This window comes from Lithobates pipiens, unplaced genomic scaffold (assembly GCF_037356315.1).
Source record: "Lithobates pipiens isolate NorthernLeopardFrog02 unplaced genomic scaffold, aLitPip1_a1.2 Scaffold_19, whole genome shotgun sequence".
Lineage (NCBI taxonomy): Eukaryota > Metazoa > Chordata > Amphibia > Anura > Ranidae > Lithobates > Lithobates pipiens.
In genome coordinates, this window is record NW_027507764.1 from 222,255,482 (window position 1) to 222,268,363 (window position 12,882).

Sequence of the window (12,882 nt, forward strand, 5' to 3'; positions counted from 1 at the left end):
GACCGGTCTTTTTGCTGGTCCGGTGTAGCCAGCTAATGCAAGAATGAGCAAAATTATTACCTTTGTACTCTAAACTCTTGATTCATTTTTCTTCAGCAAGATCTGAATTTTATTCTACACTCTATGCTAGAGTCAGGATTTTAAAAGTTTCCAGTTTAGTCGCTCATTCACGGCAAGTTAATTGATTCAGTCAAAGTTTTCCCTGGCATACTTTGTACTTATTTATATGCCGGCATTCTGAGGCATTATTCCTATTTCAACACTCTAAGTGCCGTAGTAAAAGTAGAATTTCCCCTCTTGTCTAAAACAGGCAAACAATAACACATTTTACTACCTTTGTTTCCTGTGTGATGTGAATTTTGATGACTGATTTATAACATTTCTGATGTACGTTTCCCTTTATTAGTGAAAAGTGCTTATTTAACAAGTGAAAGGATCACGCAGCGAAAATGATCATATATATTACAGTGGAATGGAAATTCTGCAAAAAACACCACTTGCCTTCCTGATAACAACTGTAAATAGATATGCAGACAGACACACAGACATCTTTTTTCAGATTGCCTGGCCTAGCCAGAGTCTGACAACTCTCTACTTAATGTTTCCATACAACTCCCTGCAGCCTATTTCCAGCTTGAATCAAAGGGGTCCATGAAATAATGAAAGAATAATGGGTGACTTTAGTGTACCCAGAACAACTATTATTCTAATCCATGGCTGGACTGTGCACATGTGTAAGGAACTGAGAGGAATTTTGCAGATAGATGGACAACTGAAGCAAGTAAAGTCCCCTTGCCTCTAGGCAGACCAGTCAAAATAAGCTGCTATCTGTATCCAAGGTCTGTTCTTTTATTCACAGATTTCTTCAAAAGGGACAAAAAGTTAGGTAAATGCTTTAAGGAATGCAGTCCTTTGTATAAACCATGGGCCCTGGGGTGCCTTCAAAAAGTATTCTGTGTTCTGATGCTTACAAGCCAATGAAGGAATATATTTTTTTGAAGACTGGTTATAAGAAGATAAATGGCTTGATAGTGGTGTACTAAGGGGGGGGGGGGGGGCAACTTTTTGTGGGTGCTGTGTTCTGCCACCATGGGGGGGGCACGTGTTGCCAAAGCAGGCACTTTTCTCCTGTCATTGCCTGTAAAAAAAACTCCTTGTCCCTGGCCACCCGTGACTCTCACCTCACAAGTAAAACATTTTAGAAGGAATAAAAAACATTTCTACCACTGTTACTCCGCTGTCATATTAGCTCAATTGGAGAGCTGCCAGGCTAGGCCTCAGATCAGGCATCAGGGTGTGGCTTATATTCACATGCGCCGCTGCATGAGTAGAGGCCAAGCTTGACAGTTCTCTAATCGACTTGCTCCAGAACTGTGCATGCGCAGTTCAAAAGTTGCAGAGAATGATTTTATTTTTCTAAAGTGTTTTACCACCAGCTGCTTGCGGCCAGGCCAGAAGCTATGTGAAAAGAAACACTAACTTTGGGGGCATTTTGGAGGAGCAGGACGACACAAGGGGACACTAAATTAGAGGGCACTCTGGAGGAGCAGGACATAAGGGGGGACTAACTTTGGGAGCCCACTGGAGAAGCAGGACATAAGGGAACACTCTGGAGGTACTAACTTAGTGCCCCCTGTAGTGCCTCCAGAGTGCTCCTTTACATCCTCCAGAGTGCCCCCATAGTACAGTAATACTAAAGCCGCGTACACACGGGGCGGACTGTCTGGCCAACTTAGTCCGTCAGACAATCCGACGGACAGTCCGTCATACTTTCGAATGAACGGACTTGACCACACACACCACTTTTTGAGCGGACTAATACGGCGTACTAAGTCCGCCATACTATCCGCCCTACTTTTGAAATTAACGGACTTGCCCACACACGCGGAGGAAAGTCCGCTCATTTCAAAAGTACGGCGGACTGGCACACACACGGGCGGATTGTCCGCAGAAATGCGAGTCCGACGGACAGTATTACGGAAATTCCGAAATACTTAGTCCGCCAGACTGCACGCTGAAAAAGTCCGCTGAAGCCCACACACAAGCGGACTGTCCGCTGAAATGTGTTTCGGCGGACTAAGTAGGCCAGACAGTCCGCCCGTGTGTACGCGGCTTAAGGGAGAGCACTCTGGAGGATGTAAAGTGGCACTGAAAGGGGGGGGGGGCACTCTGGAGGAGGATGTAAGGGGGTATTCTAAAGGATGTAATAGGGCACTCTGGAAGTAATAATTTCAGAGTGCCCCCTTACATTCTCCAGAGTGCCTCCACATAATCCTGCAAAGTGCCCCTTACTAAGAACTGTGGCATATGTGTGCAGTGTATACTGCAGGTGCAGATTCTGTTAAATTCCACGTTAAGACCCTCCCACTAGCCATGCCCACCATTCACCACAGCACACGTTTTCCAGGGTGCTGCAGGTCTTTCAAAATCTTAGTCATGCTCGCATTTTCTCATGCTGTTTTGACTGAAGGGGGGGGGCCCTTCATGGTTTCTTGCACTGGGGCCCTGAAGGTTCTAGTTAAGCCTCTGTTTTTTAACCACTTCAATACCAGGCTATAGTCATATGACGTCCGCAGATGGGATCTCCCATCCTGGGCGGGCATATGACGTCCTCGGTATCCCGCCGCTCCTGCAGACCCCCGGGGGCTGCAGAGCAGCGATCGTGGATGAAGTGTGTCCCTCGGACACAGCTGTCGGACACACCCTTCAAAAGTGTAATAGGTCATTAGGTAATTAGAGGTGTAATTTATACTCCTAGAACACCTGATGGTGCTCCCTGCATGTTGGGCCTCTGTATGTGGCCAGGCTGTGTAAAAGTCTCACACATGTGGTATCACCATACTCAGGAGGAGTAGCAGAATATATTTTGAGGTGTCATTTTGGCTATATACATGCTTTGAGTTAGAAATATCTTATAAACTTACCACTTTCTGTAAAAAAAAAGTTTTAATTTTCTTTCCACGTTTTCTGAAGACTTGTGGAAAAAAATGAACCATTAAAAAGACTCATTATGCCTCATAGAATAGACGTTGGGGTGTCTGCTTTCCAAAATGGGGTCATTTTGTGGTTAATTCCACTGTCCTGGGGCTCCAGGGCCTTCACAATTGCAATAGGTGGTTAGGAAATTAGAGGTGTAATTTTATGCTCCTAGAACCCCTGATGGCGCTCCCTGCATGTTGGACCTCTCTGTGTGGCCAGGCTGTGTAAAAGTCACACACATGTGGTATCGCCATATTCGGGAGGGGTAGTAGAATGTATTTTGGGGTGTAATTGGAAGTATGCAAATGCTGTGTGTGAGAAATAACTTGTTATTATGACAATTTTGTGAAAAAAAACAAAAACTTAATTTTCCCAAGAATTGTGGGAAAAAAATTTAAATGTCAAAAAACTCACCATGCCTCATTGCTAAATACCTTTGACTGTCTACTTTTCAAAAGGGGGTCATTTGGGGGGTATTTGTACTTTCCTGACATTTCAGGGCCTCAAGAAATGAGATAGGCCGTCAGTGCATCAGGTGGGACCAGGTGTGATCAGGTGTGACCAGGTGTGACCAATTTTCAATGATTGGCACCATAGCTTGTAGACTCTATAACTTTCCCAAAGACTAAATAATATCCCCTAATTTGTGTTATTTTTACTAAAGAGATGTAGCCATATAAATGTTGGGCCAAATTTATGAACAAAAATGACTTATTTGCAAAATGTTATCATAGAAAGTAAAAAAAGGTGTTTTTTTTTTTCTAAATTTTTGCTCTTTTTTAAAATGTCGCAAAAGATAAAAAACCCAGTGGTGATAAAATACCACCAAAAGAAAGCTCTATTTGTATTTGTATTTTGTTTGGGTACAGTTTTGCAGGACTGAGTAATTGGCATTCAAAGTGTGAGAGCACTGAAAGCTAAAAATTGGTTTGGGAGGGAAGGGTTTATAAATGTCCTGTATTGAAATGGTTAAGGTATTAAAAAAAGATATGTACAGTATTTGTAAGTTTGTGTTTTTAATATGGGTTCCTTTAAAATTGGCTTGATACATTCTTTATAATTCTGAAATTCTGTATCATTAGATTGCAATTTTAAGCGCGTTGACCACCATTGTTTTCAAGTAAGGTTCTACAAGATTTCCAAAATTCTCACAAAGAAGCACTAAGTCCTTATATCCATAAATGCCAACGCATTTCAAAGGTCTTAAAATACCCCCTTTGTAGGGCTTATATGCCTGGCAACTTGCCCAGAACTGCTACATAAATGGTTTAGATGTCACTGTGACAAGTTACATGAGCAGTGAATACAGTGCAATACCGCATTCTTGTCATAACCCTGGTCATACCTTCATCATTCCAGATGCGAAAAAAGAGCTTAAATACTTTATGAACAAAACATACATTATCATGTGCCTAAAATGTTCAACATCAGTAGTGTGTGGTAAAAGTGAAGACATCTATGTTGCAAGTTCACTATTATAATTCCATATACCGTATATACAGTCCTTTAGCAATACTTTGCTATATATGAAGGCAGCATGGTGGCAAGCATTCTTTTCATGCAGCCATGATCCTGAGGTCAAATTTCTCCAGGGACATTTTCTGTATGTAGTGTAAGTTTTATCTGTTCTAACCAAGTTTCAGTGGGTTTACTGCCACAAATCAATTCGGCAGGTTGATGAGGATGTACCAAAAATGGCCCTTGAGTGTGTGCGTGTTGGTGTACTTGTATCAGTGGTATAAAGCAATTAGACTGCTTGTGATGTAATCTGCAACCACTACCTAAATGGGAATAATCTATTAAAACCTAAAACAACAAAAGAGGGACACCGTAATTTGGGTCCAGTTGGGAGTTATACTTACAGCTTGTTTGCAAAACTCCCTTGCTGTATCTTTATACTGATATTGGTCACTAATCATTGTAGCTCATAAATCACTTTATACTGCTTTCATACATTCCTGCAGTGTTCAAGCTTGCTTGTTTTTTTTTTTTTTTGTCAAGCTTTTTAGTGTCTTAATGGAAAGCAGATCAAAGGTTTATAACCAGCAGATCTCTGTACTGAGCAGACTCTAAGGTTATCTGTCATACAGGTGTAGTCAGCTTATAAGCATTCACGATTTGGTCTCCCAACAGATAAGGCCATCTATAAACAGGCTTATATCACTTTGAGAAGGATGAATGTTGGGACAACCTTCCATTTTCAAACTTTTTATATACAATTTTTGTGTGCGATAAGGAGTGCTTTTTACAGGCAATAATGATTATTTTAATACCACCCTCTAAGATAATCCTACACCGCCTGATCCGCTCCTTGCCGCATTCTCAAATCGGGCCTTTTATGGCAACCATGAAGTGATCACCTCAAAAGTTCATCTCTTAGCCCTTGCACACACGGTCGGACATTCCGACAACAAAATCCGTCGGATTTTGTCCGAAACTTGTGTTGCATACACATGGTCGGACAAAGTTTTCAGAAAATCCGATCGTACGTAACATGACAACGTTATTTCATTACAACGGGACTACGTTCAGGCTAGTAGCCAATAGCTTTGGTCTAGGAATTTGATCTGAGCATGCGTGGCACTTTGTCCGATCGGAATTCTCTACACACAATCGGACAAAGTCCGATCGAATCATGTTGTCAGAAAGTTTTATAGCCCAGCTCTAAAACTTTGTCCATCGGATATTCCGACGGAAACAGTCCGATGGAGCCCACACACAGTCGGATTATCTGACAACGCGGTCCGATCGGACATTTTCCGTCGGAATGTCCGACCGTGTGTACAAGGGCTTAGGCTTTAGCTGTAATTTAAAGGATGAGTTCACCTTTTGGAAATGTTAGCTGTTCCACCTGGCTCTGCCCACACAGCCATTTCATTCACAGTTTTCTGTGGGCGAATTAACTACAAGTATGTAGTTAATTAATTGCAAGTAGTACAGTGATCCACCGTGGCAGACGGCTTGTAGTTCTGAATGAACTGCAAGTGTGCTGATGTAGTTCATTTACAAGCTTTCAAGCAGCTTTTAAATTACCAGCCCATATGGATGTATGAGCTGAAAGCTGCAGGGCTTGCTGCAGAAGCCTGACACTGCACCCCTGATCCACCGATCAGGAGTGCAATCCTTTCTAGGCTCTTGCAGGAAAAAAATAATAAAAATATGCAAAAATATGTGCATTTATTATTTTTTCTAAAAAAGGTGAACTTATTTTTTATCAGCTATATATAAAATTATATCTCTCCTGACAAGGCCTGAAACTACAGTTAATGAAACTCAGGAGAGAAGGATGAACTCTGGATGTTAGGGTGGCAACCCCAAACTATTCCAGACAAATATTCACAATTTCCTCCTTCCCGTACTTCCTACTTTATATTTGAAGACCAACCATAAATAAACAATGATCCTTTATTTTTCACCTCACAACACCAACCCACTGCTAAATGTTAGTAGAGAAAGGGTAGGGCAGCACAGGGAAGAATAAAAGCGCTTCACGACAAACATCATCCAAAATTACAAGCATGGTTTCACCTTTTTTTGCACACTGCAAACATTTGCATTTGTGAATAAAGGTTGAATCAGTTTGCATAAACTGGTTGCTCATCTGTAACTCCAAGCTCATAAAATCTATGAATGAACGCTTCTTGCTATGGCAGATCTGCTTATTTTCTTATATCGTAGCTTTTTACACATTGTAATATCTATGCTCTGACTGTTATTATTGGGGTCTTTTACTCACCATTTTACATATTTGTATGCCTCTGGGCAACAAGCAGTCAGAATAAGTAACATTTCAGATCATAATATTTGTATTACCAACATTAGAACATTTAAAACATATAACAATTTCAGACTTATTAAAATAAAAGAATTACTTACCAACACCTTACGACCTGACTTTGTAAAGAAGGCAAATATAGTGTGGAAAATGTTCTCTTTCTCTTGTGGGATCACACATGGTGCTGGATTTTTCTTAAATGTACACTGTGCTTTTTCTTTACCGATCTAAACAAAATAAAAGTAAGAAACACAAAACTGAAAATTTGCATTCATCACGCAAGCTGTGTGATAGTGATTGACAGTCTCAGCCTGGACCCCTGCCAGGCCACATCCCAACACGTTTCACTCTACTCACCAGAACTTACTCATGGGGATGGAGTCCCCAGGTGGAAGGGAGCTGTTAAATGTATCATGGGCCACCAAAGAATGAATATCAGGTGTGTGAAGTGATTGTGAAGGCTGGTCATAGAGGTTGTGTGTTTAAGGAAGTTCAACCATTGAAGATCTGGAGTTTAAGAACTTCTGCACATTTGTTTTCTTGCATACACTTTGCAAGAGACTGGTCATTTAAAACCCCCTTGCAACTAGATCTTCTATGGCACTAACTAGTTTTCTAGCAAAATATACAGATTTTACATGTAAACAATAAAGTCAGAAGGGGTCAAGTGGTACTCATATTAGACACCAAGCCTCCTATGGGGTGAATTTTCAGTTTGTAAAAGGGAAATTCATTGATTACGATGAAGCTGTGTTTACTTCAATAAACAAATCATGTTCTTTTAAAAATATGTTTTCTTTTTCCTTTGCACATGATTTGGTATTTAAAGTAAAAATGGGCTCACCTTGTTTACTACTACTCATATTACTAGGTGAGTGATCTTTACTTCTTTAGTAAATTGGCCTCCAGACTTTTGTAGGATACATACCTATGTGAATAAATAACTATAATTCTGTTGTTTTTTTAGCTGCAACTTTCAGGGATTTTTTTTTTTGGTGGGGGGGGGGAGTTACGGTACATATAATATTCTGTAGATTATAGAACATGCTTATGGTTAGATGACCTGGCATTTGTGGCCATCAATGGTGTCTGTGTCTGTACAGCTTAGTATATCCTCATTCAATATCATCCTAAAGAAAATATATGTTAAATTGTGCTTGACTATTTTCTTTAAACATGTCCTACACAGCAAAAAAGGTTAATTAAAGAAACGTGACACCACATAGTAGCATATAATATAGCCAAATTAGTGAGTACTTAGTGCATACCAGCACGCACTTTCTTTAAATACATCTACATTTAAAAATAAAGGTTCTTGTTGAAGTGGAATAAAGCTGAGTCAAGCCAAGAAAAGCAGATGCACAAACAGACTTGGCTTTATGGAAAATTCTGTGCAGATCTTTTGTGTAGTACATCCAATTCAAAAACAGCACAAATATGTGCTTTAACATTCAAAAACTATTGATTAACTTATACTACACACTGGTCTCCTAAATTTTATGGTACATTGACAAGGTGATATGAAAGTAGGCTTTTGCTGGCAGAAGTTAGGAACAACATCCTGCCCTAAAAGTGCTCTGTACGCTGTAATCATGTAACTTTGGAGAAACATATACCTGTATATAGATATACAGTGTTAATCTAGTCTATTGGTTGTTAGGATGCAGGCAACTATTGCCACATAGCATCATTCATTGCTAGAATGTAGGCGGCTATTGCTGACTAGCATACTACGTTGCTAAGACAAAGACAGCTATTTGCACCTGGCATACTCCATTGCTAGGATGCAGGCTGCTACTGCTGCCTATCATCTTATATTGCTAGGATGCAGATGGCTATTGCCACCAAGCATCCTCCTGGAAACTGGTAAGGGCAGATGGCTATGCCATTGCTGCAATGCAAGCAACTTTTGTATCCTAATACAGAACATTTGCATAATTGGCATAATTGTTAACATGTGTACAGTATAAAATACGGTCCATACGCAAGACTTTAGACACAGATATTTCTATTTTTTTCTTTTACAGATCTGGAAACAGTGTACCTTTACTGATCTTTTTGCAGTTGTGCATATAGAAAACATGTGCATATAGAAAACATTACACCTGCGTTCATATCAGTAAATAAAAAAAGTTTACCAATAGAAAAAAAGGTCACATAAAACTTTACCCTGTAAGCTTGCTAAGGCAGGATTGATTTTTCTTGCGTTTCTATAAATGTTTACTTTGAAGTTTACCATATGGAACACTAATTATTTAAAAGTAAACCTGTGCTTATCCTATGCTTATCCTATGTAAGGCAAAGTTACAAGTGTAAGTCTAACTCCCCCTCCTCAAAAACACATATTCACCTTTTGTATGTTCCAATGCAGTTACATTTAGCTGCCAGGAGTGAAGAAATTCCTTGGTACTTTCAGTTATGATGGAGTAGCATCTGACTTAAGCCAGCCACAGATGGTTCAAATCTTGGCCGGTTTATCAGGGACCGGCCAAGAATCGATCCATGTATGGGTAGGCTGATTTACCCAAGTTGAGCCATTGATCGACTTAGGTACAAACAGCATATTGGATTTCTAGCATGTGATTATAGCCAGCGGCTTTAGCCGCTAGCATTAAACACTGTGCTCTTCCAGCAGGGACTGCTCATTGCGCCCCCCTGCCAGGAGAACACAATAGCTCTATGGGAGAGATTCTGCAGGAATCATGCAATTTTCTTTCCTTGGATGCAAGGAAAGAAAAATCACATTATCTATGGCCAGCCTCACGCCACATCACAGTGCTGGCCCACCACCAGTGTGTTACATAGTGAGAGTCCATAGCACTGATCCCTAGCTTACACATGGTGACTTCTTTTGCCTCTGGCAGCTGAACAGAGTGACAGGGCAGCAAAGGAAATTAGTAGTGAATAAATTCTTCTGGGGAAAGTGAACCTGTTACTTTTCACAAATTCATTGTACGTGCAGCAAAAAAACACGTTTGCAGAGGAAGGTATTCAGTCCACGGCTACATTGTATTTTCAGATATCACTAGAAGATTTTCTTATCATGGTCAACTATATATCTTTTTTATTTTTGGTTTATTGTCAGCAAACTCTGTACATCGTTACTTGTAATACATAGTATGGCAACCTCCATGTAACACAAAACAGCAAAAGGTACACATGGATGCCAGATGTTGTTTTCATTCCAACTGAGACACAACCTCATATCTGTTTCTTGTAGAAAAAAAAAAATCAAAAAGGTAGGGAAACTTGTCTGTAATTGCTTCCCACGGCATAGACATCTCCCCAACTTTTTTGCATAGGGATAAATCTGAAGTCTAGTCAATACTTTATACATATAGTAGAGCATGCAGGCAAATGTTTGAGGGAGGATGGATCATGTCTATATATTTAATTGTCCCCTCAGTTCTATAGGCCCCACTTGAAAACCAAGTTTTAATGATTGTTGCCATTTTATCTGACTCTTCCTTGTATATTTTTTTAGACAGATCATGGTATACCAGCCAGGGAAAAAACAAAAAGCTCTCAATTGCATAGGAGAGTGAGGTTTTAAGGCGCCTGTAAGCACTCAAGCAATTGATTGCTTATGTCGATTAATAACACCTTTTTTTTTAACATACACTAGATTTCCAAAAGTATTGGGAGGCCTACTTTTACACGCACATTAACTTTAATGGAATACCAGTCTTGGTCCATAGGGTTCAATATTGAGTTGGTCCAGCCTTTGCAGCTATAACAGCTTCAACTCTTCTCGGAAGGCTGTCCACTTGGTTTAGGAGTGTGTCTATGGGAATGTTTGACCATTCTGCCAGAAGCGCATTTGTGAGGTCAGACACTGATGTTGGACACGAAGGCCTGGCTCGCAGTCTCCACTATAATCCATCACAAAGATGTTCTATGGGATTGAAGTCAGAACCCTGTGCAGGCCAGTCAAGTTCCTCCACCCCAAACTTTCATGTCTTTATGGATCTTGCTTTGTGCACTAGTGCGAAGTCATGTTGGAAAAGGAAGAGGTCATCCCCAAACTGTTCTCACAAAGTTGGGAGCATGAAATTGTCCAAAATATCTTGGTATGGTGAAACATTAAGAGTTCCCTTCACTGGAGCTAAGGGGCCAAGCCCAACCCCTGACAAACAACCCCACACTATAATCCCCCCCTCCACCAAATGATTTGCACCAGTGTACAAAACAAGGTCCATAAAAACATGATAAGTGCATTTTGGGTGGAGGAACTTGACTGGCCTTAACCTGATAGAACACCTTTGGTATGAATTAGAGTGGAGGCTGTAAGCCAGGCCTTTTTGTCTAACATCACTGCCGGACCTCACAAATGCGCTTCTGGAAGAATGGTCAAACATTCCCATTGACACACTCCTAAACCTTGTGGACAGCCTTTCCAGAAGAGTTGACACTTGTATAGCTGCCAAGGGTGGGCCAACTCAATATTGAACCCTACAGACTAAGACTGGAATGCCATTAAAGTCCATGTGCCTGTAAAGGCAGGTGTCCCAATACTTTTGGCAATATAGTGTATATTTAATTTCATCTCAATGTTTAAACTAGTTTTCTCATTTCTACAGCATACATATCACCTTACTGGGTTAAAACTAGATAGGTCTGTTAAACGGTCTGCTTATAAAGACTTCAAGCTGTTTTATTGAATAAAGATATACTAAGATTTCTTTCAGACATCTAAAACGTTGGCATTGTTCACATAACTAATCCCTTGTTAAGAGATTTTCCAAGACACTATATAGTGCCTGGAAAAAAAAAAAAGAGACCAACAATGCACATCAGAACTATTTTGTACATTTCCAAAAATGTATGCGTTTTGCATTTGCTTCATTTCAAATCTAAATTGTCAATTAAAGCAACAAACCCTTATAAAAAAAAAAAAAAAACACTGGCAGATTAGAGTGTTGAAAAACATTCCTTACAGAACACATGAAAGTTTGATAAAGAATATTAACAAGTCACGTGATAGTATTTTACAGTAGATTTGGTGACATTGGTTATAAAAATTGTCTGAACACTAGATACAGTATATTAGACTTGAGATTCCTCTTGCTAAATTATATAGTCAAAAGAAGAGGTACACCAGAAGAAAAATTATGTTCATCTCTTTAACCACTTCCCGACCGCCGCACGACGATGTACGTCGACAGAATGGCACGGGCAGGCATAAGGGCTTACATGTACGTCCTTGCCTGCCCGCGGGTCGGGGGCCCGATCAGGCCCCCGCCCGGTGCCTGCGGCGGTCGGTATTCGTTCGGGAGCGATCCCGGACGAGGGGACGGCCATTCATTCATGGCCACCCCCTCGCGATCGCTCCCGACGAATGAAAATGCTCCGTGACATCACTTCCTCTCCTGTAATGTAAACACAGGAGAGGAAGTGATGTAATCTCTCCTCCGTGTCGGTATTTTTCGTTCCGACACCGAGGAGAGAGGATCGGTGAGTTGCACCAACACGACACTACACAGTAGAACATGCCAGGCACACTCACACCCCCCCGATCACCCCCCCCCCAATTACCCCTGCCCCCCCAGTCACAGTGACACCAATGTCATTTTTTATTTTTTTTGCATTGGTGTCATTTGTGACTGTAATAACTGTTAGGGCAGTTAGGGTTAGCCCCCTTTAGTTCTAATGTACCCCCCTAACCCCCCCAATAAAGGTTTAACCCCGTGATCACCCCCCGTCGCCAGTGTCACTAAGGCTGGGTTCACATTGCAGCGGTTTATGAGAACGAATGTGATTCGCACCGCACTGCAGTGCAAATCACATCCGATCTCTGTGCGATTCGAGTTCAGCCATACAGATAGTATGGCTGAATTCGCATCGCACCCGCCGCACCCGCCGCAAATTCGCACGGACCCTTTTTTTGGCCCGCAGCAGAATCGAATTGCATGGGTGTTCACACCATGCGATCCGAGTTTGCAGATCGCACTGCGATATGCGAACTGATCTGGGGGTGTCATTAACATTTCACTGACACTCCCAGCAGTTCGCATAGGGCAGTGTGAACTGCCGCCGGGAGGCATGCGATGCGGGAACCCGCCGCGGATTCGTGGCGTTCCCGCATCGCTCCAGTGTGAACCCAGCCTAATAAGCGATCGTTTTTCTGA

General features: G+C 41.3%; 1 protein-coding gene across 1 annotated transcript in view; it reads right to left on the bottom strand.

Annotated features, from left to right (window-relative positions):
- ITGA9 (integrin subunit alpha 9) overlaps window positions 1–12,882 on the bottom strand; it is a 569,728-nt gene that overhangs the window by 45,095 nt on the left and 511,751 nt on the right. The window contains exon 24 of the mRNA XM_077491718.1: window positions 6,856–6,981. Coding sequence (XP_077347844.1) covers window positions 6,856–6,981 — 126 coding nt within the window. The remainder of the gene's footprint in view (window positions 1–6,855; window positions 6,982–12,882) is intronic.